Below are 26329 nucleotides of genomic sequence, written 5' to 3'. Positions count from 1 at the left end.
TGCATAACAATGGAAGTTAATACAATGCTTCCTAATAATATTGCCTAAAGGAAGCATGTATAATGTGAAAAGTATCGGTCCTAAGACAGAACCCTGAGGAACTCCGTGATTAACTTTAGTCTGCTCAGAAGAGTTATTGTTGACATGCACAAACTGGAACCTATCTGATAAGTAGGATTTAAACCAATCCAGTGCTGTCCCTTTAATGCCAATTGAATATTCTAGACGCTGTAATAAAATTTTGTGGTCGATTGTGTCAAACGCTGCACTAAGATCTAACAAAACAAGTATAGAGACTAGTCCATTATCTGATGCTATGAGAAGGTCATTAGTAACTTTCACTAGAGCTGTTTCTGTGCTATGATGCACTCTGAAGCCTGACTGAAACATTTCAAACAAATTATTCCTTTGTAGGTGTTCACACAATTGATTTGCAACTGTTCTTTCCAGAATTTTAGAGAGAAATGGTAGGTTGGATATCGGTCTATAGTTAGCTAACACATCTGGATCTAAAGTGGGCTTTTTAAGCAAAGGTTTGATGACAGCAACCTTAAAAGCCTGTGGTACGTAGCCTGTTACTAGAGAGAGATTAATCAGATCTAACATTGAAGAATTAATTAAAGGTAAAATCTCCTTGAAGAGTCTAGTTGGGATAGGATCTAAAAGACATGTTGATGGTTTGGATGTAGAAACTGTTGAAATTAGTTCAGAGAGACATATAGGAGTGAAGAATTCTAAAGATTCATCAGGTCTAACAGCCAATTCAAAAGCATCTGTGACATTTGTAGGAAGGGCCAGATTAATTTTATCTCTAATCAGAACTATTTTATGCGTAAAGAAGCTCATGAAGTCGTTACTGGTTAAAACTAAAGGAATACAAGGTTCAACAGAGCTCTGACTCTTTGTCAGCCTGGCTACAGTGCTAAAGAGAAACCTAGGGTTGTTCTTGTTCTCATCTATTAAAGATGAATAATAAGTTGTCCTGGCATTATGAAGAGCTTTTTTATAGATTACTAGACTATTTTTCCAAGCCACATACACTACCTCTGAATTAGTGGAATACCACTTTCTTTCCAGCTTTCGGGATGCCTGCTTTAAAGTCCGCAGCTGGGAATTATACCAAGGAGCAAGTCTTCTCTGAGATATAACTTTCTTTTTTACAGGTGCAACACTATCAAGAGTTGTACGCAGTGAGGCTGAAGCATTATTAACATAATAATCCACTTCTGTGGGGGTAAAATAATAATATTTGCCTTCTGATTTATCAGTAAATGTTGCTGAAGTAAACAGTGAGGGTATTATTTCCTTAAATTTAGATACTGAATTGTCAGACAAACACCTACTGTAATGATATTTGTTCTCAGCTGCTAAACAATCCTTTACTTTAAATTGAAATGTTATCATAAAATGGTCAGAAAGAAGAGGGTTCTGGGGAAATACTGTTAACTCTTCAATTTCTAAGCCATAAGTCAGGACAAGGTCAAGAGTGTGATTAAAACTATGAGTTGGTTTATTTACATGTTGAGAAAACCCAATTGAGTCTAATAATGAATTAAAAGCTGTTGTAAGGCTGTCACTGTCTACGTCAACATGAATGTTAAAGTCACCCACAATAATAACTTTGTCTGAACTGAGCACTAATTCAGATAAAAAGTCTGAGAATTGAGATAAAAACTCAGAATAAGGAGCAGGAGGACGATATATAACAACAAATAAAACTGGTTTCTGAGCTTTCAAATTTGGATGAGAGAGACTAAGAGTGAGATTTTCAAATGAGCTGTAATCAGGTTTAGGCCTCTGGTTCAATTTTAAACTAGAATGGTAGATTGCTGCTACTCCTCCTCCTCGGCCTGTGATTCGAGGAATATGACAGTTAATATGACTAGGGGGAGTTGATTCGTTTAGGCTAACAAATTCTTCCTGCTGCAACCAGGTTTCAGTCAAACAGAACAAATCAATCTGGTGATCAGTTATCAACTCATTTACTAGCAGAGATTTAGACAAGAGAGATCTAATATTTAACAGACCACATTTAATTTTCCTGTCTCTTTGCTCTGTTGAAATAGAGGTATTAATTTTTATTAAATTTTTGTGGTTACTATTTCTTTTGTATATTTTTGATTTGATTAATTTATTGAATTTTGGTGGTCGGGGGACAGACACAGTCTCAATAAAATTAACTGAATTACTGGAGGGTGACAGCTGTGAGGAAACTGCAGAGAGGTGTGTAAGACTACAGCTCTGCATCCTGGTCTTAACTCTGGGTTGTCATGCTTTAGGAGTACTAATAAAATCAGCCATATTCCTAGAAATGAGAGCTGCACCAGCCAAAGTGGGATGGATGCCGTCTCTCCTAATCAGACCAGGTTTTCCCCAAAAAGAGCTCCAATTATCAATAAAGCCCACGTCGTTTGATGGACACCACATAGACAACCAGCGGCGAAACGACGACATGCGGCTAAACATGTCATCGCTGGTCAGATCAGGCAAGGGTCCAGAGAAAACTACGGAGTCCGACATGGTTTTGGCGAAAGTACACACCGATGCCACGCTAATTTTGGTGACCTCCGATTGGCGTAACCGGGTGTCGTTACCGCCGACGTGAATAACAATCTTACTATATTTACGATTATCTTTAGCCAGCAGTTTCAAATTTGCTTCTATGTCGCCCGCTCTGGCCCCTGGGAGGCATTTAACTATGGTCGCTGGTGTCGCTAGCTTCACGTTTCTGACTATGGAGCTGCCAATGATCAGAGTTGGTTTCTCAGCGGGTGTGTCGCTGAGCGGGGAAAAACGATTAGAAACATGAAGCGGTTTGTGGTGAGCCGGGACAGCAGGCTTGAGTTTAGGACTGTTTTTCCTACGAACTGTCACCCATCCACCCGGCTGTTCGGGCGCTGCTAAGGGACGGCTAACAGATGCTACACAAGCTAAGCTATTGCGGTCCGCACCGGCTAAGGGGGCCTGGCTAGCTGCTAGCGGGTTATTTTCCATGGTGCGGAGCCGCGATTCCAATTCGGAGAGCCTCGCCTCCAGAACTACAAAAAGGCTGCACTTATTACATATATCGTTATCACTAAAGGAGGCAGAGGAATAACTAAACATGTGGCACACTGAGCAGGAGAAAGAGAGAGAGGGAGAGGGAGAGGAAGAAGCAGAAGCCATGCTAACACCACAACACAGTGCTGAAACAGGAACAGGAAATGACGCAATACGCTCACCGTAACGTCAGACGTCCAGGGAAGAGAGGATAATGCTCGTGGGCTGTTCCTGCAGCAGATCTGATGGGCTAGTTGAGGAATTCAGATAAGAACCATCAAACAATAACTAGTTAGCACGATGTGTCATGAGAAGCTAAGGGTTGCGATGGATGTATTAGTTAAGTCACTCAAAGATGGATAAAAGAAGACCTTTTGGACTGATACCTCTAATGTTTACCTTTTCTTTATGGGTGAATGTGACTTTTTAATTTCCTTTTTAGACTCTCAAAGATCCCAACCTGTCGGCCAGGAAGGACTTCCAGAGGGAGGCGGAGCTGCTGACCAACCTGCAGCATGACCACATCGTGAAGTTCTATGGAGTGTGTGTAGACGGAGATCCTCTCATTATGGTGTTTGAATACATGAAGCACGGAGACCTCAACAAATTCCTCAGGTCAGTTTTTCTTTAAAGGTGAATCAGTTCAGCCCAAAAGTAGCAGGCTAGTGCTGGCCAAGTGAATTAATTATTCAAAGGATAAATAAAAAGTAACAAACCAGTGAGTGAAGGCATGAATAAATGCCAATGCACGTGGGGGCGCCAGCTCTGCTAAGGGCATCTTCAACCAAGGTGCTGGTTGGAGTGTTCAGACAGCGCTGTTCACCAACTTGTTGACAAATGTAAAACTTTACTTGGAGTCCAAGAAAGCTGAAATTCTTTCTGTCAAATTCCTGCTGCTGATAGAATATCCAGCCCACTTCACAGCTTTCTGGGTTAGCAAACATGAGTGCTTCAGTGCTTTTGTTCAGTAATGTCAGACTGTACCGAGGGAAGTGACCTCTGATAAGCCTCAACAAAAGCGACACGATGCCGGTACAGCGAGCACTTTGGTAATGGAAGCTTCACTGGAGTTGATGTCAGTGTGCAAAGAAAGACTCTGGGATAGAAGTGTTTTATTTTAAGTCTGCTGAGGTGTGTGTGCGTGAGCGTGCGTGAATATGTGGGGTCTATCTTGTTTTTGAAATTTCAGCGATAGTTGAAAAGATGACACGTTACGATTAAGCGCGAGTGCGAATGTATGTGTGGATTCAAGAGTGCGTGAAGACTTTCTGTTGGGAAATCATTCCTGAAATGAAAGGCAATGTCGCGAATGATGAAATTCTTTCATGCAAGGTGCAAGACATGGCTGATTCTTGGTCTGTTGGTCCTGTTGGTCACATTTAAGAGATGAGATGTGCGTAGAATCAATAGGAGTTCACAGAAGATCCGACATGTGAGTCCAGCTCAACCTTCAGATAAACGGAGGGCAGCCAGCACTTACTCAGACACGAGTGGATGTCTGTAAAATAAGAAGACAAGAGACAAAAGGCACATGCAAAGAAAAGGGGCTACTAATCCCCCTACAGTGGAGCTGAATTACTGCTCACATCCTTAAAGCAAAGAACAGTGGCTTGCACTAAAATCATGAGACGGAGATAGACAAGAGAAAGACAACCTGTGAGAGAGTGAGAGAGCTGCAGTCTTCCCTGCATGCCGCCTAGTCTGTAATCACAGTGACGAGAAGGTGATGAGAACAGCGGGAACACTTCACAGGAGATGACTTCGTCATCGTCACCCAGAAACCTGCAGTCAACCTGTATCTGGGAAAAGCTGAACTTACAGTACCTCACTGAAATTCGAGAGCTTTCTTTAAATTCTTGAGAGGGTGCTTACATGAAGAAAGGTTTGAAGGGGGGGGGAAAGTGAATAATGCTCACATTACAGCCAGTGAATTAATAAGAACAGTGCAGACACATAACAATTTATCACTGCAATTAAAGCTGCCTGAATGCTTGCAGGTTATAGTTAATTTGTTAATATTTCTAACAGTCTCTCATTATTATGCTAATTATCCTCACTAGGCATAAAAAGACACCAATATTGCCAGGATAAGGGTGTATTAGTACTGTAAGAAGCTTTGGGTTACTTCTTATGGGGGCAGCTTGGTTACATTCTGTCGTGCTGAAAAGGGTTCTTATATCCAGTTATTAAAGGCTGACTATGAAAAATTTAAAGTGAGAAATGACTGTCGGCTTCCAAAAAAATGATGGATTTCTTAAGCAAAAAAACGCACACTAATGTGATTCCGTCCTCTTTAGGTTTTGTTGCTATAGTTCTGGTTTGACTAATGTGCTATTGTGGCTACTACTAGCAAAATTTGAATCAATTTAAGTCTTCCATTTTGCAGATAAACATTTCATGATCCTGTTATTGCTACTTGTTGATACAATGGTTGTCGTTATGCCAAAGTTGTAGAGACCTACTTGAAGATTGAGACTAGACAGCTCTATTATCAATTCCAGTGCGTGAATTCAATGAGTGTTATTCTTCCTATCCCAGAGCCCACGGCCCTGATGCCATGATCCTGGTGGATGGCCAGCCACTGCAGTCCAATGGAGAGCTCGGCCTCTCCCAGATGCTGCACATTGCCACCCAGATTGCCTCAGGCATGGTCTACCTGGCCTCCCAGCACTTTGTGCACAGAGATCTGGCAACCCGGAATTGCCTGGTCGGCAATGGTCTATTGGTCAAGATTGGAGACTTTGGCATGTCCAGGGACATCTACAGCAGTGATTACTACAGGGTAAGCTTCAGTTGGCATCATTATTATATCGTTTACTTGTCTTTTACCATGAAAACAACTTACACTGAACAGAATTTGGAGAATCACAGCGACAGAGGCTGAAGTTGTTTCAGTTTCTTCCAGACTTTAGTTATTTTTATATACTCACCTTCCCCTCTGTGTTTAAGGTAAGAACTGGGTGCTTTTCAGTCCTTTTGCAGACATCATGTTCTATAAAAGCATTTTTTCTTTTGCATAAGACATTGATTAATAAATTCCAGATAAAATGATCTCTAATCACAAAAAAAGACATTTAGTGGTAGATGTTCGCAGCAATTTTGACTTAGGTTTCTAATTAGGATCAAAACATTTCTAAAGCCTTTGAGGCTGCTAATTAAAAAGATATTTCTAATGGGTGAAGGCTGGTACTCTCCTGTGTCATTTTGTTTATGTGTTTTTGTTTTTCTTTTCATTTTTTCTTTTCTAAGGAGAGTTAACAGCTCTCCTCCCCTGTGCAACCGGCCTCCACACCAGCCCTCATACATTCAGGCTCAGATGGAGCGGTTTAGCAGTGTGGTGGAGATGAGATGAGCCTGCTGAGCCTCCAGCCTGATGCTTAGAGGCTTGTTTATATAGCTTCTGATTCATGTCTTCTCTACTGTTTAACATGATTAGTGACTATGAATGCCGCAAACCAGGCCGGAACTGCTGTGTTGAAGAATTTAGCATTCCTACTGAACAAATACGTGGATTGATGGCTCCAGCAGATCTGGCTGCTTTAAGCAGCCTGGTGTTGTGAAATGACTTCATGCACGCCTGATTCTGTTTTCCCAGCGTGACAGCTGGGCCAGTTCGGACTTTGCTTGTGGCAACGCCAGCAGTTATAAAGCATTTGCCTGCTGGGTGAGCAGCTCTGAACCCATAAAATAATTTGTAAGGAAATTTGAAGATGTCTTTAGTGTTTGGGGTTGGTTCCTTCATGCTCACCATCTGTATAATGGCTATATTATTAAAATCTGAATATCTTTTCTAGATTGTGAAAGAATGATGGCAGGATCCTGTGTAGTTTTCAGTGAAGGTTGGGCTGTCTGTGGATAAATCAGTGCCATGAGGTGCAACAGATCAGTTGGGCCTCATTTTGTTCAAAGATTGCAGATCCCAGTAGAGTAGTGGTGTTGGAGGCCACCAAGACCAACATAAACATACATTTGAACATTTTATATCTAAATTCCACAATGTCTTGATGTAAAATGGTATGCCTGCAGAATGGCATTTTATGCTGCACATGTGAAACTATTAAAACGTAAGGATTTTAAAGATATTTCTTATGCTCTCTGACATACAGTAGCTTAATGACATTTTCATTTGCCAGCCACACTTCTGAAATACAATATTCAAAGCTCATAATGGGTTTAGCATCAAGGATTTATAAATACTCCACTCACAGTCTTGCATACTCATTATAAGCTCTTTGTAAAGAAGAAGAAGACACTGACAGCTATATCCAGGTCAGTTTAATGGTAACCATGGTAAATTTTAAACTGTCTTGCATGTACATTGTGCAAATTTTCTTCTGAAATGCATAGCCTCTGTGTATGTCATTTCTATTTTAAGCAGGTCTCTCATGTGTCATACCAAGACTGAATTCATGCTGGAGATCATTGTTGTAGCTTGAATTAGAATTCTGAATAATGCATTCTCATCTTCATATCTAACCAGATCTGATTTAAGCTTAATTATTGAGTTACGATGAGTGCTTAAGTGAAGGTCAATACCATAGCTGCAGTGTTATGTTCTTGTGATCCATATTTATGTTGCTATTTGCAGGGGTGAAATGTCGTTTCTTTGCAGATGATGTGAGTTAATGTTCCAACTTTCTTCAAAGGCAGGTTCCAATCGACACCAGACATTCTTTTCAAATTGTGCAAAAGAGGAAATACTTTTAACTTCAAAAAAGTCAAGAAGTTTTATTTCTGCCAAAAGAAAGTGTCTTTAATTTTGGGCACCAGTTGACTACACCTTTGTGCGATACCACTCAAATGTCAAATGATTCAAATTGCACCACCTCTTAATAATTGTGTCAGAGTATTTTCTCTTGTGAACATTTCAAAACACATCTGTGAGTGAGTGTGAGCAAAAAATAAAAGACTGAAAAAATATGAGATTCACATCTCAGTTAGGAAAATTCTACTGACTTATGTTGTATTGACGTCTTACTGTGATGCCGGAATTTTTGATCAAGTAAAAATCTAAATAGCTACTTTTTAATTTTATGCAAGAGCAAACCAGCATCATTTGGTATTTAAGTGATATTGGATCTCTGTTGTATAATGTACATTTAATTAAATGTTTTATTTTTCTATTACATAAAGCTCACATCGGGATTTCTAGCATTAAACTAAAGTGCACGCAATTAAATAGCACGTTGGTGCAAATACCCCTTTCTTATAACCGTCAGCTGATCCAGGAGAGCTGCTCAGTGACTACCAGTACGACTTCAGGCGTACTGCGTGGCTCAGGTAGGCCTCAGTGGGAAAGTAAAGGATGAAACTGAGTGTGTTTCCTTGTTTTGGCCAAAGAACAGCTCATCTAATTGCCTCAGTCACAGTTGATTTAGCAGGCAGATACCATTCAGCTGGAAGATTAAATGGTTCAGTTGGCTGTTCTTGTCTGAACAATTATAAGCCTAATATATAAGTGCTGTGCGTTAACAGCTCAGTCAAAGGACAGGCAGAGAGAGAAGCTGCAGGAGGCTTTAACTGATATAAAACTTAACAGGGCAACAATGAACTGTGTGATCTGGGGTTTGAAAGGATGCACGTGATTGAGAAAGATACAGTATGCAGTATCAACAAGGGAGTGTCAAGGTGGTGTGAGGTAAAGGCTCTCAGATAGTGGTGCAGACCACAGGATGACTGGCCAGTTAAAATGTGAAGAAAATGCACAACAATACAGTGTAAAACAATCACTTAAAATTGATGTTTTAGTTCAGTTTGTATTTCTTTTGTAAGCTGCAGCCTGACCTTTTTGTTTTTGAAGCTTACCAGGGTTTGCATCTTGTGTTGAATCCTCCTGAGGTGCATGCAATCTCCTCTGGATTGCTGACTAGGAAACCAAACACAGTTCTGTGATTGCAGCTAAGAAAAGAAAATAACCCTTGAAGCAACAGTCTATTAAAAAAGAAGTGAGTGAGTCTGAGCAACGTCTTCAACTGAACGTTGGCTCCTCGTATCAAACTCACTGGTGAATTTATTGGGGAAATTTTAGACGGTTGAATAATTTATTGAATAATTTACTGCTTCAGCACACACACTGCAGTGAGGAAGGGAGAATAGTGTTTGCAAATCTGTATGTTGGATTAGGCAGAAACCAGAGAAATGGTTTGTAAAAAGAGACCAGTGGCAGTATGAATTCAGCGTGTATTTGTGTGTATGTGGATGTGTGTGGCGTGCCTTGTGTGAAGCTGCTGTTTGGTGCGTTGCGATAGCATCACTGCCCGCCTACACAGAGGAATATTGACAGAGCCCAGAGATAAGGAGCTCCTAACACTATTGGACACTTTCCCTGTGTTGAGTGATTAGAAATAGCAGCGTCCTGCCAAGAGTACAATCCTCCCATCGCTGACTAGTCGTATCGACGCTCGCTGTCCTCTGGGACTCCTGAGACACTTTGCAGCAGGAGGGAGCAACTTCAAGTAAGAGAGGAATATTGTCCTAAATCACATCCATCTGTCACATCCTTCTGCTCCGCCTGTGTTGAATACGCTTTTGTGTTGTTTCAAAAGAGACAACTGCAGAACCCGCGCAGGCCGACGGCAGCACCGGTGCCTGCTATGTAGATGTTTTATACCAGTGCCTCACGATATATCAGGGAATGTTTTCCTGAGTTCAGAGAGGGATGCACTGAATTATGCATGTTTAGGTGGGTATAAATGACAGTGAATGCTCTAAAGGTGCCTATGCGTTAAAGGTGCAAGACAGAAAACTGAGTGAGATCCTGTTTTTAGCAGAAATGGCATCCACAGGACAGACCGAGGAGCTGCTGCAGGGTGCTGCAGGTCTCAGATGTCATTACTGGATGTATTATTTTCTCACAGTGTAATGACAGGTTTCTTTGTATTGGATGTCCTCTTTAATACAGAACAGAGCTACTTGTACAATATGCAAAGCAGTAAATTTGACAGCTAATTTTCTTCTTTCATTTCTCCTATAATAGAAAGCTACATTTGTGCAATATTCATTGGTTATGTTGACTGAGGAGTCAGTCGCTCCCTAAATTTGTTACACTGATTAATTGGTATTTTGTGTCAAATTCAGTTCCTGCCAGCATGAAAAGCATTCTAGAAAAATTTGAATACTGGTTTTCTTAGAGCTGTAGGTGGCCTGCAACCGTTCCTCTAGGTGAGAAGTTAAGATGTGCAGACTTACATTTTTTTCACCTTTTTTGCTTGAGGACTTTTTAAAAAATGATTGAGCAAAGACAGGGATTGCGCTTCATTTCACTGAGTGCAATATTGTGTAAATGTGAAGCTGAATGGTGTTGAAGGAGAAAAATCATGTCCAGTTGACCTTAAGTAAAGACAAAAAAACCTTCAATCTTACACTCAACATTTAGTCGAAAAATGGAGAAAGAAATTGGTTACAGGCAGAGACAGCATTTTGGAATCACGGACTGAGGACTATCAAACACTGTACTCGTGTTACAATCTAATGACTTGGTTTCAAGGACTTAGTGTTCTTTGTGACTCTGCCAGAAGCCTCTGCTTACCTGCGCTGCTTTGCTTTGAAGAAAAATGGTCCCCTGGTTTCTCTTGTTTCAAGGATCAAACAGACACTCCTCTGCTGCATTATTTATAAAGCACAAGCTCCTCAAAACTGTATGCAGCTTGGTGCTAATGAGTACACAGGCCATATTTATTACTTCTGCAAGAAGGGATGAAAAAAGGCCTGTTCTGCCTCTCCCCTTGGGTTTTGTTGTCTTGTTTTTTTTTATTCTCTTAGCCTACCGCTGAATTGTCCTACATGAACATACTCTTGCGGAGTAATACATTTATGAAAAGGATTTGATATTGGTACCCTCAGATGAAGTGCTGTCTGTTGCTTTAGAGAAGCTCATACAACATTTTTGGAACTATTCCTTTTTTCTTGCAGAGAAAAAGTGTTAGTCAAGGTATGGCAGAACATGTGGATATCTTGGCTTAACATGTAGACTGTGAAACAGAGGGGTGAAGATACTGTGACTGTTGAAAGACTTTAAAGACAAAATGTATGAATTTGCTTGTTTAGTCACTACGAAGACAGTAAAAGCAACAGGTTCTGCAGTATTTCTCTGCCTGGGAGCAGTAGCTCACTGAAGTCATTTCATCACTGTGAGGTTGCCATGCAACCAGTGAAATACCTATGAGTCACTAATTTTTTTTAAAAAAAGGATTCTGTCTATTATTCAAAACACTGTGAGAACTCACAGAAAAAGCGAATGATGCTTATTATCTTCTGACAATGGTGCAAGTCAAAGTGTGGGATTTAATAGACCTCACCAGTGGTTACATTAGAATATATAATGTGGAGGGAGCCGATGGTTTACAGGCTGCCATGTGTGCACATCAGCAACAGTGAAAAACAAAATATTTCTACAAACAAACATGTACATTTGAATCAAAAACTATTTATAGAGGTTCAGGAGTAGACCTATGATTGATATCATTTGACAGACTGCACGTAACTTTAACAAGATCTGATCTACACTGACAACCATGTGCTCTGAATGTGGCAGCTGATGACAACAAAACCTTCTGTAAGTGATGTCTCCTGTGCATCAGTGATACATATAGGAATGGTGGTGTTATGCTGCCATTAAAGGAGGACAGAATGTTCGGTATAAATTAATTAATTGGACTCCTATTTTTATTCATTAGCTACATTAAAAGGGATTTCATTTATGCTTGATTGTTATGTGATAAAATTTGAATTAAAAGTGAAGAAAGAACATGTCAAAACTGAAAATACTCTTTTGTTGAACAAAATATATAATGTCTAACCAACATGAAAGAAATGTCTCAAGTTTTTTGCAAAAATGCATTGATTTCAATTGGGGTCATTTTTGACCCCACCCATGGAAGAGTGTAGGTATTGGTTGGCCATGCATCCAAGGGTTAATTTATGCTTTACAGTATTGAAATACACACAGACATTATTGATGTTAAAGGATGGATATGATCAAACTAGTTTGCATTATGGCTGCACAGTGGTTTGGTGGTTAGCACTTCGGCCTTGCAGCTGGAAGATCCCCAGTTTGCTTCCACGCTATCCCAGGATCTTCCTGAATGAAGTTTGCATGTTCTCGCAGTGCATACGTGGGTTTTCGCTGGGTGCCCCCCCAATTCTGCACTAATTAGTTCGGCAGTTTAACTTGAACTTGTCAGCTACCTTGATGCTAGCTGGCTATTCTCCAGCAGGTCTCTTGTTAAATAACTTTTACTAAAAAATCAACATGAACATTGTCTAAGCAGAATATCAGACCAGTTTGCATTTAGCAAAATTAATGTTTAACATGAGCTTCAGACCTGTTTCTTTCCCTATGTTACCATCCGTCTGTCTGACTGATAAAAGAGGTGGTTGATCTGTAAGGTGGCTTCAGAGGAAACCTATTGATAGAGCAAAGGAAACATCTGATATTCATAGAATGCTATATTTTATATACTCTACATCAGCAGATAGTGTTGTTTGGCCTCATGGTTTGAGTGAAAATGTATTTTCGTCATTGTTGGTATTACTACGACAAAGAACTTCAAAACTACTGGATATGCATTGTTCAAGTTTGAAGCAGTGAGGTTGAGAGTCCCAAGAAAACATTGTATAGTGAGTCTGCCTGTCACAGAAAGTGCAAAGCTCCCAGTCAGCAGGTGGGATATCCTGAATGCTGTGATGACTGGAAATGCTGAGGCAGGTCTGATCCAACTTACTTATCTTCCAGAGCTTAAAGTAACTGCTGCTAATGTCTTCTGATGTCTCATTGTATAGTCCATGTCTTAGCAGGTTGGAGCTGTTCCGGCAGCCACCAGCATATTAGGCCGAGGGTGGTGATAATGTTGTATCTCATCAATATGTCTTCTTTGCAACTGCTAATAATAGACCAAAATATTTCATATTCAGAGAGCAGGTATGAAATCATTAACACCACTGAGGAGCTACTTCTCCACTCATTGTATTGTCAGCCTGGAGAGCTAAGTACAGTAAATGCATAATATAAAATTGCATGATAGGAATGGTGCAGTTTCTGTGTGTGTTTTGAAAGCCTTCAGAAAGTTTCACCACCCACCGGCATGCAGCGGCCAGAGTAGATACCGCTTTATCTCCACTTGGCAGCAACGCAGCAGGTAGAAACCTAATGGACATCATAGCCTCTAAAAGTGAACTTGTGTTTGCTGCTGTTTGAGCTGGGAGAGCAGAGATAGCAGCGTGGTTAGAGCAGGGAGAGAGAGTGTGTCTAGATGGTTATCGGGGCCCTTAAAGATGTCTGGGGCCTCCCAGGGCTCCCTGCAGGCCGCAGAGCACCCATCGAAGAGCCCGACTGGGCCAGTAATCTATCCCCCTGCCATGCTGCTGTGCTCTCCACGCCGTTAATCCAATCACTCCCCTGCCACGGTGGGACAGGCAGAGCACTAATCCAGTTTACACAGCAACAAAAAAAGCCCCAGACTCATTCCTCACTCCCCGCAGAGCATTGCCAGTTTCTCGATGTGACATTGAGTGAGAAAGATGAGGATAATTACAGGGGCAATTATTTTATTTTTATTATGTGTTCAGCTTTTTTTCCCCCCTTTTCCCCTATGTTCCAAGCTAATTGCCATGGCCTTGTCACAAAAACCCAAGGTGATAGCATGCAGTCATTTGGGAAGCAGCGAGTCAGCCACTTTTAATGCCCCTTGCCTCTGCAACAACGCTTGGATCATTAGCATGCATCTGATGAGGCTGAGCCTTGCATGCAATGGGCAGGGTGGACCTCAGATAAGTCATTTAGACTAACGGGAACTTAATTAATTTTGTTTAATCTTTATAAAGCTCCACAGGGGGACGGATTGGTATACAGCCCCTCGCCAACTCCTTCACCTCGTTCTCAGCCCACCTAGCTTAGCTCGACCCAGAGGTTTTACACAACAGGAGCGACTGGTCTCGGCATCAATATTGGCTTAATGTTGTGTACAATGCTAAAATGCGTCATGTGTAATGAGACCAGGTGGAGTGTAAGTCGGTATTCATTTGGCCATTAGCTTGCAGTGAAACCCTGGCAAATGAGTCTGAGGATGTACATGAGGGAGAACTACTGGCAACTGTCCTCGCAGCCACAAAATTCACTCTGGGAATGTCAATAAATACTGTGTTTGGATAAAATTTTAGAGGTGTTCAAGATGAAGTGCTCTTTCTCTGCATCTTGAATGCCTCTCAGATTTTATCCAACCATCCATTATCTGTACACTGCATAATTCTCATTGAGGTCGCAGGATCACCAGTCTATCACAGGGCTGCATATGCAGGCAAACAATCATGCTCCCATTCCCCACTGTGCAGCCCTCTCAAATGTTATGTTTATCTTAATTACTGTTTTACCACAGCAGAAAAACAACAGCTTCCATTGTCTTCCAGGGTGGTGGGGGATCACACTTGTTTAGGCTGGGAGCTGCCACGGAGACGTTTGAAAAATCAGGAGTTAAACAAAGTTTCTCTCTAATGCCCCAGATGCCCTTGGGCAAGTTATAAAAAAAGCAGAATTGTGAGTCAAGAATTCAATGAAAATGACACAAAATGGTATTCTTCTCACTTCACTACTCTACACTGAGATGCAGCTGAGCAGAGAACTTCACCCCTGGTGGGATGAATGGAAGACTGGGTGTAATGGGCGGCTCCGAGGTGTAAACGTGTCTAAAAGTATTAATGTGAAGCAGGATGGAGGTGAAAAATAAGCATGTGCTCAGGAAACACTCCCAGACTTTTAGATGAATGAGGAGGGGAAAAAAATACATTTTTAAAGTACCGTGGTCTGAAAAGAAAGAAAAAAGATTCAACTCAACTGCATTTTGCTAAAGTTCATTCTAACGGATGGGTCTTAAAACTGCAAATCAATTGTGAAGTATAGGCCTGCTTGTTTCGATGTAGTAAGCATTCTGAAGTAAGTTTTTTTGGGGCCCACTTGAATCCAATGGTTTGTTGAATGAGAGAATAACTTCTTCAGATAGAAAAATGTGTAGGTTAATGTGGGGAAAATGAAAAAGAAATTATGATTTTGCATTTGTTGTGGTGCAACACCTCTGTTCGTGTAGTATAAACATGTTAATGTAAAAAAGTTTTTGTCGACCTACGCACACACACACACACACACACACACACACACACACACACACACACACACACACACACACACACACACACACACTCACACACGTATGTATTTTTTATATATATATGGTGTACATATGAAGAGTGAAATAGTGTTCTCCTGGCAAAGTAATTCTTTGCCACATACCTGTCTGAGTTGCTCAGCTGCAGTAACTGAGTGGAGACTAGATGCTTATCTGCGCACAACCACCTCGCTAGTTTCTATTGTAGTCTGCATGGGAGAACATCTTTATATTATGTGTCTGTTGATTTGGAGATGTCTTCTCACTGAGGACTTCGCAAGAAATTTGGGTATTTACTAAAATGGTACAACTCAAGTTTATAAATTGCAGAGGGTTAACAAATTGACTTAGTAATTCAAAGAAGAATAGCTGGTGCAACCCAACGCATGACTTCAGAGAAGGTTACAGATGAAGGACAAGTAAAGGCAAACAAACAGAGGCCTCATGCTCAGCGACTAAATTTGATGAAGTGTACAAACTGGAGGACGTTCTGAATAAATGCCCTGGAAGTAGCAGCCTCTTGGCAGATTGACAAATCTCATGTTTCTTTAAAAACATTCTGAAGATTCATCTGCAGCGTCAAGCTGACACATGGAGATTGTGTTTGACTTTCAAAGGAAATGTGCAATGAGCACACCACGGAACTGGGAGGTAATTAGTAAGACTTGAGTTGATTTTTTTTTTCTTGATACTTAAAATGCCACGCAGCACTCACAGCTGAAGGCACACAGATGTTGGAACTGGTAAATGGAGTTGGGAGAAGAGCTTATTATGATTAAATGAATCTGATTGTGTTGTAACCCTGAGCTATAGATCCAAGGAACCATGCCAGGGTGAATGCAGCTACAAGCTAAGAGGTTTTCTTTTTGACGATTTAAGACCTTATGGTATGCCTGACTGCGGATTTGGTATCAGTTTGTCCTTAAGAACTGAAAATGAACTTTAAAGGATAGATGATACATGGATGGACGGACAGCTACATGGATCAGTGAATGCATGGATGGATGGGTGCTTTTCATGATGGATGGATGATAGACCTGTGTCTGATACGCTGCAGGAGTACTTCCACTGACTCAGAGATAAAAACCTCAAAGGGCCTAAAAAATACATCTTATTTTTATCTTGACAAAACTCTGCAGATAACAGCAGTTAAGGTCAAAAACTAAGCCAGATAAAAACTAAACGACAGCAGGAAGTGGTAGGACAACAAAATCCATACAATTAGCTCTGTGAATGTTACATTGGAGTGTCTTAACATAGTAACGTGACCAGGGAGGAGTAACATATGAACTAAAACAGATTTATCCTATACATCAGTTGGTAGTCAACAAATATATATTTATATATATTTAAATATATATTTTATATGTGTCTATATTTACGGCTGTACATGAAATGTTTATTCATGTCTATCAAATCATTACAGTCATTACTGCCATTTGATTGACTTTAGTTGGAACCCCACCATTGAATTACTCTTTATTTGGAAATAGATTTTGAGCATCACATTGGCTTTAAGAAAGAGAAGAAAAGAAAAACTTCACTGAAGGTCCACTCAGCTTTTAGGTGTTTTAACACCATAATTCGATCTCTTTGCTCATGGAATCAGTGTATGACCTGAGTATCGCACTTTAGTTATGTAATGATGTCAGTGCAGTTACAGCAGTTACATGACTGCACTGCTGAGAGCTATCGAAAAAGTAAGAACCCGAGTTAAGATGTTTTTTGTTAAATCATTTTTAGATTGTCAGTAACCTTTCCAAACTATCTGTTGCACCTTCACACTCAGGCTTCCCATCCGATCACAGCAGCATGCTAATAACATTATTTGTCAGTGGTATAATTTGGCTCCTGCACCTCACAATAATCACTGTGATACTGTCCTTGTTTTCTGAGCTGAAACTTGCAATACTTTCATTCCCACATTGGTCTTGTGTGGCTCGACAGTGCCATGATTAAAACCTCAGCGACTGACATGAATGGGAAATAGATCTTAAAACAATGCCTGCTAATGGAAGCTGTTGATTAATGGACGATTGTTTAATCGATTAATATCCAGCCTCAGAGGATTTACAGCAAGGGGAGTTTGGATTTCATGTTCTGCTGGTTTGAAAACATCAAAGAGGTTTAAGGTTTTATCTGCTCTTCCTCAACTATTACCTTGTGTTGTGTAAACCATATGAATGCATGAGGGTTACATGTTGATGTGTATAATTTAAACATTCACATTTACATTAGCAGCTACATGAACACCTTCACTATGACGATCCACAGGCACGCATTCAGCAGCTTTCTAAACCTCTTGGTTGATTTATTTGAAAAAAAGTGATTACAACTCATTCAATTCCATGCCTTGAGACTTTGATCCTCTGTTTAATGCCTGTACTTCTGCAGAGAAGGGACTGCAGATTGCTATTTCATATCAAGAACAAAGGGGCGGTTTAATACCATAATCTAAAGAATTTCACATCCAGTGTTTCGATACATACAGAGCAGGTGGCAGATAAGTCAGCATTTTCCTGAACTGCATCAGTGTCAACATTCAGCAGCACAGCAGACATTCATGAAACGTTAAGCCCAGCGTATCAGTTACATGCAAGGACAGTTAATCCCCAGACACCAGGGAGTTGTGTTGATGACTGAATTTTCTAATCTGTGTCTAAGCTACGGTGTTTCAATAATAATCACTCTTCCTCTGCTGTCTTCTCCTCTCAGGTCGGAGGTCACACTATGCTACCTATTCGCTGGATGCCTCCAGAGAGCATCATGTATAGGAAATTCTCTACGGAAAGCGACGTCTGGAGCTTTGGAGTCATCCTGTGGGAGATCTTTACGTATGGGAAGCAGCCTTGGTTTCAGCTGGGTAACAATGAGGTACAAACAGCCTGAAGCATATAGATAAACCTCCACAAGATACAGTACATACATATTATCACAGACTGTGCTGCAGGATTTCACGCACACACTGGAAATTATAGCTCCAGGTCATTCAGTGGTAAATGTGAAAGTCTGCTTTTCCATTTCCAAACATCAAGAAAGGCAGCTTATTGCACAACACATCAAAAACTTCCTTGACAGAGCATCAAGGGTAGGGAAATACTTTGCTTTGCTTCAGCTAGAGTGAAAAAAAAATGAGCTTTCTAATAGCAGATTTAAATGAACACTGCCATTTTGGATCTTAATCTACTGCCTCATGTTGTTTCTTCACTCTCTCTGAGATGCACGCTAGTCCAACGAGGTGATAAATTGATGCCGCTTTCCCACCAGACAAGATGCCACATTGCATAACACCCATGATTGGTTTGTTTTTTCATTGGAGGCTGTGCTTTGAATCAATAAAATTCAATTAGGATTACTCTTGTAAAGCGACCATGTTGAGAAAATGAAACTGACCTAAAAGAACAACGTGGCATGTGGCATGCACAGCACCTAGAAGTATTTCAATAGAAACATCAATACATTTTTGGACTTGACACAAATTGGGATTTCCACATTTCTGTGTATCTTGAGCAGACGGAGTTCTGAGACTCTAAATGAAACGCTGATTAAACTACGTGCCAGACTCTTATGACAGTATAAAGACATGCTGTATTATGTCACAGCCGAAAAGCTGAAAACCCTCAATCTGTTTTTCAAAAGTAATTTTATCCTCAGGTAGTGTAGCCTGGAATATTGTATTTATTATTCAGTTATTCTGATGTGTTTAACACATTACACAATGATACATTACTGCAACAATTGTAAATGGGCACGAGTGACTTAGTGACAGTGACAAATGAGTACCTGGATACTGTTGGAGGTGGTTTCAAACAGACCTCATTCTCTTTTGGGCTTTTTAGGCTCTACCACATTCCTCTAAGGAGCTACACAATAAAATTTGCATCTGTGATCTCTGCCAGCCTCTATCACTACAGGCTCCATTTACAGGGCTACGTGACTTATATCCGCTTTTATTCAGGAATAAAGCAGAATAAAAAAATGCTAGTGGCCGGTTATTTTTACACTGTTGTTCTGCCAAACACTGTTCAGACCCTCAAAACAAGATATGAGAGACAATGTCAGACAGACAGATATTTCTTCAAATGTCTCCCATTGCCTTGGCTATTGGGACTCTAAGTGCCATGCTCACTTGGCATTCTCCCCCTCCAGTGTGGAGATTCTGGGAAATGAGGAGTTGCAGGGAAGTACGTGCAAACAGCGCATAGCTGGCTGACTCACACAAGCTCCCTGCAGCTTAACAAATAAAGTAATTTTTTACAGGAGTCATTTTAAACATTTAAACACAGAAATTAACTGCCTGGGACTGACATTTTACTAAAAGCATTAGTGTTCCTTATCAGGGGATGCATGCTGGCTGACCCAATCACTCTGCATTAGTCAGCAGGCACATACATACGTAAGGCTGACATTCTGTAAAACCAGTAGGTAATGCAGTGGCAGATTTTACCGTGAGCAATTATGAGGACAATAGAAGATCATTTAAGTTTGATGGTCGGCTGTAGTTTTTGAAGCAGTGTTTACAGACAAGGAGCTAACTTAACTCCACAGTTGCTGACTGCTTGCTCATGGGCGATCCAAAGACAACTTTGGATTGTTGGGTTCTCTGTTGTTTAAAATTTATAAGTTATTTACTATGTGAAGTGTTATGAGATGACACATGTTGTGAATTGGCTTTTATAAATAAAACTGAATTGAATTTAAAAGAGACTCAGGAGGACAGAAGCAGAGAGAATATGTTCCGTGGGGACGATGGGAGTCGCTGCTCTGCTGCTGACTGGAGAAAAACACTTACTGCTGTGAGTGGGACCTGTTGATGCCACACTTGGAAGTCCTCCATGTGTCCACTGATGAGAGTAATCCCAGTTGTGGAACTACAATTAATGAATTTGGCTTTGATAAACATTGTCATCCTGGGAGTGGTGTTTCACCTTCTCAGAATCAGCTGGAGAGAAATACTAAGACTGGCCAGACCAAACACTCGGCTCTCCGCACAGTCACTAAAAGCTACTACAAGTCAAAAATAAAACTCTTTTTTTATGTCAGATGTCTTGTTTGGCTCGAGTTCTGCTTCAGAAACACGTGACAAATGGAAAGCCATCAACAGCCTGTAAACAAACGGACGTGCGCAGATGTATTTGCCAGCTGACCTAGCATTCAGTCTGACTCAAAAACCAATATTTGAGGTGATTTATGACAGAAATCTGAGTTTTTTTTGCAAAAAATGCATGCAACTCATGCTAGTCACCCTGATAATGTGTTGGTTAACCCTAATCTCTACAGTAAAGGTGGAAAATGAAACGTTAGCATGACCCATAGAGCCACAATAGCCACATTAATGGTAAATACACCGAGTTGAAAATAGGTGGAATGATCCATTCATGGTACTTTGGAGAAAACAGAAAGGGAAGACTGTACTGTATGTTGAGGTTGTGGTCAGGGATTTTACATCTCCACATTTACTGTTTAATGCTGCCCCTGCTGCCTGGGCTCTTAGTGGCAGCTGATCCCCGCCCAGCCTTGTTACATCTGCCTGCAGCGGAGCGTCCTGCTGCTTATCTGTCTTTCCGAGTTGCTTGTTAAGTGAGGACACTGGAGTTGGGTTTTGTGCTGTGATCAGAGGTGTCCAGCTGTGATCATAAAGCCGGGGTGACAAATCATGCCCTTGTTTCGACTTTCCCTTGTCCAGTAGCAAAAGTAACAATATTTGCAATGATATCTACAAAGCACTGTGGAGCACTGACAGAAAGTTAGATTTCTCTGACCCTAGATATAAGTCATGTCACTATGCAGGAGAACTAATAACGATTGTAAATCAGCTGGATGGCCTGTCAGTCATGATTAGCTGTTGTAAAGCTTGTGATCTGGGAATTTATACAATGTCCTGAAGATAGCCTGTCTGCCGGGCCTCTTCATGTCCTCCGGTGATGAGACATGATGAACAGAATCTAGCAAGGAAAGAAAACAGATGGTACAACAATAGAACAGGGGTTACCCCACTGATTTGTTCTAATAATTTGTATTGTTGTCGACACACTTGAGCACGAACCACCAGCAAAATCAGATTTATTTAAACACAGATCAAGTTTGTCGTTTGTTCTTTCCAGAAAATTAGGCTTCAGATAGGAGTAGATTATCAAATCCTTTGTTCTGACACTGTTGTTGTGCTGCAAACTTGCAAGAGCATGAAATTGCATGACACCATAATATGCCTTGGGGGGGAGAGTTTCTGTTTTCCCACTTCGGCTGTGTTGGTAATTTTGCTATGGCTTAAAAAGTGAAAAACTTCAAAAAGACCATATTATTAGAGCTGGTATTGATTGGTGCACAAATGTGAAGTGTAAACAAGAAAAATATCACTTTTTCATGGCAGTGTCTCTGTACACTCATAGTCATTACACACAAATAGACCCCTATCCATTCTGTTAAGCTACAGTGGCCTGGAATTGATGGAAATAATAAAGTCAAATTGTCAGGACTGCAGTGAGTCATCTGGCTAATTACTGCACAAGCTCAACAAAAAAAATGATCAATCAGCCTTTAAGCAACATCTCAAGGACCCCCACAGATATTCAGTATTATTGTTATTTTGCACTGTGGAACTGGGGGAAAAAAAATCTTGTTTCCCCTTTAATATTGCACAAATTTAGGACTGAATGCGTTCTGTGTATTTCTTTCATCTCACTTTCATTAGTTCAAACCTCAAAGGACAGTCTGCTCAGTGTCACCACTTTCTCATTATGAACAAACCGAAGCAATCAGTCAGTGAGAATCGACTGTCTCACTCCACTGCCCTGTCTCCTCTGCAGGTTATTGAGTGCATAACCCAGGGTCGGGTTCTGGAGAGGCCACGGATTTGTCCTAAAGAGGTGTATGACGTCATGCTGGGCTGCTGGCAGAGGGAACCGCAGCAGCGACTAAACATTAAGGACATTCAGAAGGTCCTGTTCGCCATGGGAAAAGCCACGCCGGTCTACCTGGACATCCTGGGCTAGCAGCAGCTCGGGGCGGCCCGTTCCTCATCAGACGGACAGATCGACAGAGACATACATACAGAATGACCCACACGAATCCAGGAATAACCAAACCAACCTGCTCCACTGTCGAAAAACACCTGCATTGTTTGGGAAGGACTTAAGTGCCTGCAACACTTTTGGATATAGTGGATAAAACGTATTCAAAAAAACACGCACTTTTACATTTTGTTTACTTGCATATAAGATGTACAGGTTTGAAGAAGACTTTTTTCCCTCGAAAAACTGCAAAAATACACAAAAAAGGGGACAGAAGGGGAAGTGGACTGGCAATAGGAAAAAATGGCCACAGTTTGATTATATTATGGAGAGAACACATCAGAGTTCAAATCTATCCTGGGTTTGGTTTTATGAATATATATAGAAATATTACATATATTTTATATTTATTTCTTTTTGTCGAGGTGTTGAAGGGTCTGCCACGTGTGTTGCTAAGGGCTCGGCCCTGTCTGAAGATGCCACCGGCAAACGACTGGCAGGGACTTGAAGATGGAAGCCTTACTTGCACTCTGATTGGCTGGAACTGAGCTTTTACTGGGACCTCTGTGGAATAACACTGGATGGTTGGGGGAAAAAAAGCAACGCTCTGTAGAGGACCTAACCCAATCAGACAACCGACAAATCTATTTTAATTTAAAAAATAATGTACATATTGTAAAATTCTATGTGTCAGAATTATGTTAACTTATTTTTTCGGATGTTACTTTGGTTCCTCTTCTGACTGTGATCTGGGTGGCTAAAGTATAAAGCTATGGTATTTGTTTTCATCCTATTCCAGAGGAGCTTTCTCTTGGGAATTACCCGTGTCAGTGCTGGTTAAGTCGTCTTTTGTGGTGAAGGTGAATGGCAATGAACACACTTGGAAAAGCCCACTGACACCGAATCACAGAGACTTTGGAGAATGGGGGATGACTCAGAGCCATGGTTCAACACAACACTTTCCAAAGAGGTGATGAAACCTCGTGTTCACTTTCCAGTTCATTTGCTTTTTCTGGCAAGAATAATGCATTGATAAGTATCTCACACCACACCCCTCCAACACATACACACAGACACACACACATGCTTTGTCTTATTCAAGCTTTTTGGTGTGAAACTGCTAAAGAAAACATTTTTGTAGCTGAGAGTATATTCATCACTTGTTAGTCGCAGACCTGCACTTTGCTTTCACAGCCTATTCTGTAAAAGAATGTTAAGGAACACTTTGACATCTTGGGGAATATGATTATTCGCTTTCTTTGCTGAGGGCTATGACCAATAGAGCTTTTACATCTGTATGCTAAATATGTAGCTACATCCAGGTGATGGTAAGCTTAGCTTAGCATAAGACCGGAATCAGGGGGAACAGTTACCCTTGCGCTAAAGCTAGCTAATCTTGCTAAACCTCGTTCAAGAGCATTTTGATGTTCAGAATAACACAAATAACCACATATCCAGATTTGAAACATAACCTTTCTGAACATTAGATTGTATGGTTTAATATAAATATATTCAGATAGGCAAAAAATTATATAATTTTTATAAATTTATTTAAGCTCTGGATGCCATTTACCAAAAAGCAGGGTTTCAGCATTGGTTGCAGCATTTACTGAGACATTTTACATTTTTAGAACTTCTTTTCCCCAAACAGTGCTATTTGATACTGACAGGGACTTATTTTGGTCATATTAAGGTACACTTGGTGTTTTTTGAGAAAACTGACTATGTTTCATCTTGGGTATGTATTGCATATATCCTGAATTAAATTCTTTCCAGTCAAAAAATACATTTCAGACACATTCGGTGTCATTATCACTAGGACAAATGATGTCACTTTTACCATTCATGTGTATGAGATTTCTCAATAAAATATGTACAACGCTGTGCAGAAACAAGACATTAAGGTTAGGGTAAACCAGGGTAAGGAGCATGCTAGCAGCCTTTTTTAAACAGCATTAAAATACTTTTACTGGTAGGAGGAAATCAAAAGACAATGGTTTACGGTATGCAGATGTAATATTTAGTACAAAATATTTTTTATAAGTCTCTGTAAATGCAAATGTTTTCTTTCGCTGTTAACATGGGATTGATATAGTGGGTTTTTCATTAGTTTCAACAAAAAAGTAAATTTTGGATAGCTGCTAATATTAGCTTGCTACTAGCTACCGACCTAACTTGAATTCTCCACTAGTTTAGACTAAGCAACCCTGGTGACATTGTTTTAAAGAAATTTAATTGGCAATAAATCAATTGTTTAAAAAAGCAAAATCAAAAATTATTGCTGTATGTGTTAGTTAACTTCTGGTGCTGTTAACGGAGTAGCATCAAAATTTAATTTAAAAAAATAACAAATTGCCAAAGCTAATTGGAAAATCTCATCAAGCATCTTGAAAGGCATCTTCCACAGATACCTCTTTTCTAGATTTTACATTTAGCTTCATAAAAACAAAGTTGTTCTAATTTATTTACTCTCTAAATGTGTTTACTGAAGCATACATCTTGTGTAAATGCTACATTGATATACAAAATACATATATATTTCCAAGAGAATGAACATTGTTCTTAAAGATGTGTCACTTAGGTTTACTGCGACCTCTATCTTCCCATTCAACTCGGCAAGAAAGCAAAACATCACATTTCCCAAAATGTGGAGCTATTACTTTAAAGCGTTCTAGGTTGTTACCATCAGGATCCTGTCACCTCACATGCTGTGAAAAGAAACCCTCCTGAAATGAAAACATTTCTTTTTCATTAACCTGATTTCTTTTCCATCGGCTGTACGCAACGGACAAGGTTTTTACAGTCTGTTGCTCTGATAAAGGCCTCTTCTGTTACCATGAGGACGAGCCGCAGAGGCAGGCAGATACTTGTGTTAATCAAAGATAATAATCACTGAAGTGGACCATCTAATTGTGTGGTATTATTGCATATGTTTTGATAATTACAGTATTAAATGAACTGGAAAACATGAAGAGTTTTGTTCCAAAATGTGACCGGAAAAAACGACCCCTAAACCCAAGATGATCTTGCTTTTAAGGAACCGCTCATAATTAAGTGCTCAGTTGACAAAATGAGATCATTTTCACATCCTGGAGATTTTTCAGACACTGAATGATAAACCTCAGGCAATGGTTTTATTTCATGTTGTATCTGGATATCGAGCGTTTTGGAGTGGAACTCTTCACATCTCTTCCTTATTATCTTGACATGAATTCTCACAGTATCACAGTGTTGTCTCTGTTCCCCTTGGGACTATGTAAATCATTAATGAGCATTCAGTTATTTCAAGTGTTTTATATGAAAGGCAGGATCAAATCCATCGAGTTACCCAAAGCATTGAGTTTTTGTGTGTTCTCTTGTGGTAAAGATAAACGCTTAAAGACATTATGACACAGACCGTGAGCATTTGCAGGGTATTGTAATCCTTTCATGGTGAGTTGAATATTGTTTAAAAGGTTTTACTTTTTTTTCTTTTCTTGGATGAACTAACTGAACACTTTTTGAAGCGAAGTTGGCATATTACCATGTACACGTTACAGAATATAAAAATGTGGTATAACAACTGCAGTATATAAAATACTGGTATTCCATGATAGATCTTTGTATTAATGTGACTCTCTTAAGAAAATGTCTTCAAACAATCAGAAGATCTCCTTTTCCATTTTGTCCTGTCTTATAAAAATGTGTGAATTTGACTAAATCTTGTCTTCATCTAAATCTCTCAAAGATGAACAGCATGTGTTCATGGTGTGTCTGTGTTGTCTGCTGCTCCTCTATCCTCTCCTGAAGTGATAGAAACCTGCCTTTTCACCTACAGCCCAGACCGTAAGTATTTGGACAGTTACATATTTTATGTTCTTCAGACTGTGTTTCAGCACGTTCAGTTTTAAAGCCATAGATCCTACATTGAAGTGCCAAGTCTGAGCTTAAGTTTGAGAAGTTTACATCAATACAGAAGGACCTGTGTGGGAGATACAAGCCCCTTAAAACACAGTTTTGAACTCAAACATGTTTTTGGTAGACTATTGCTGTCAACGACTGCTTGAAGTGTTTGACCCACAGACATCAGCAGATGCTTCTATCTTCCCTGGTGATGCTCTCCCAGACCTTCAGCTACTGCTGTTT

General features: G+C 40.2%; 1 protein-coding gene across 6 annotated transcripts in view; it reads left to right on the top strand.

Moving 5' to 3' along the window:
* The window catches only part of ntrk3b (neurotrophic tyrosine kinase, receptor, type 3b), a 236453-nt gene extending 210608 nt beyond the window's left edge, over positions 1-25845 (top strand). For all 6 annotated transcript variants that reach the window (XM_051941541.1, XM_051941537.1, XM_051941545.1 and 3 more), the window contains 4 exons: positions 3482-3654; positions 5578-5821; positions 17910-18068; positions 22001-25845. In XM_051941541.1, the coding sequence (XP_051797501.1) occupies positions 3482-3654; positions 5578-5821; positions 17910-18068; positions 22001-22186 (762 nt within the window). In that variant the 3' untranslated portion in view covers positions 22187-25845. The remainder of the gene's footprint in view (positions 1-3481; positions 3655-5577; positions 5822-17909; positions 18069-22000) is intronic.
* Positions 25846-26329: the final 484 nt, after the last annotated feature.

The sequence above is a fragment of the Acanthochromis polyacanthus genome, chromosome 2 (genome assembly GCF_021347895.1).
Source record: "Acanthochromis polyacanthus isolate Apoly-LR-REF ecotype Palm Island chromosome 2, KAUST_Apoly_ChrSc, whole genome shotgun sequence".
NCBI classification, from domain to species: Eukaryota; Metazoa; Chordata; class Actinopteri; family Pomacentridae; genus Acanthochromis; species Acanthochromis polyacanthus.
This window is presented reverse-complemented; position numbering and strand designations above follow the sequence as displayed.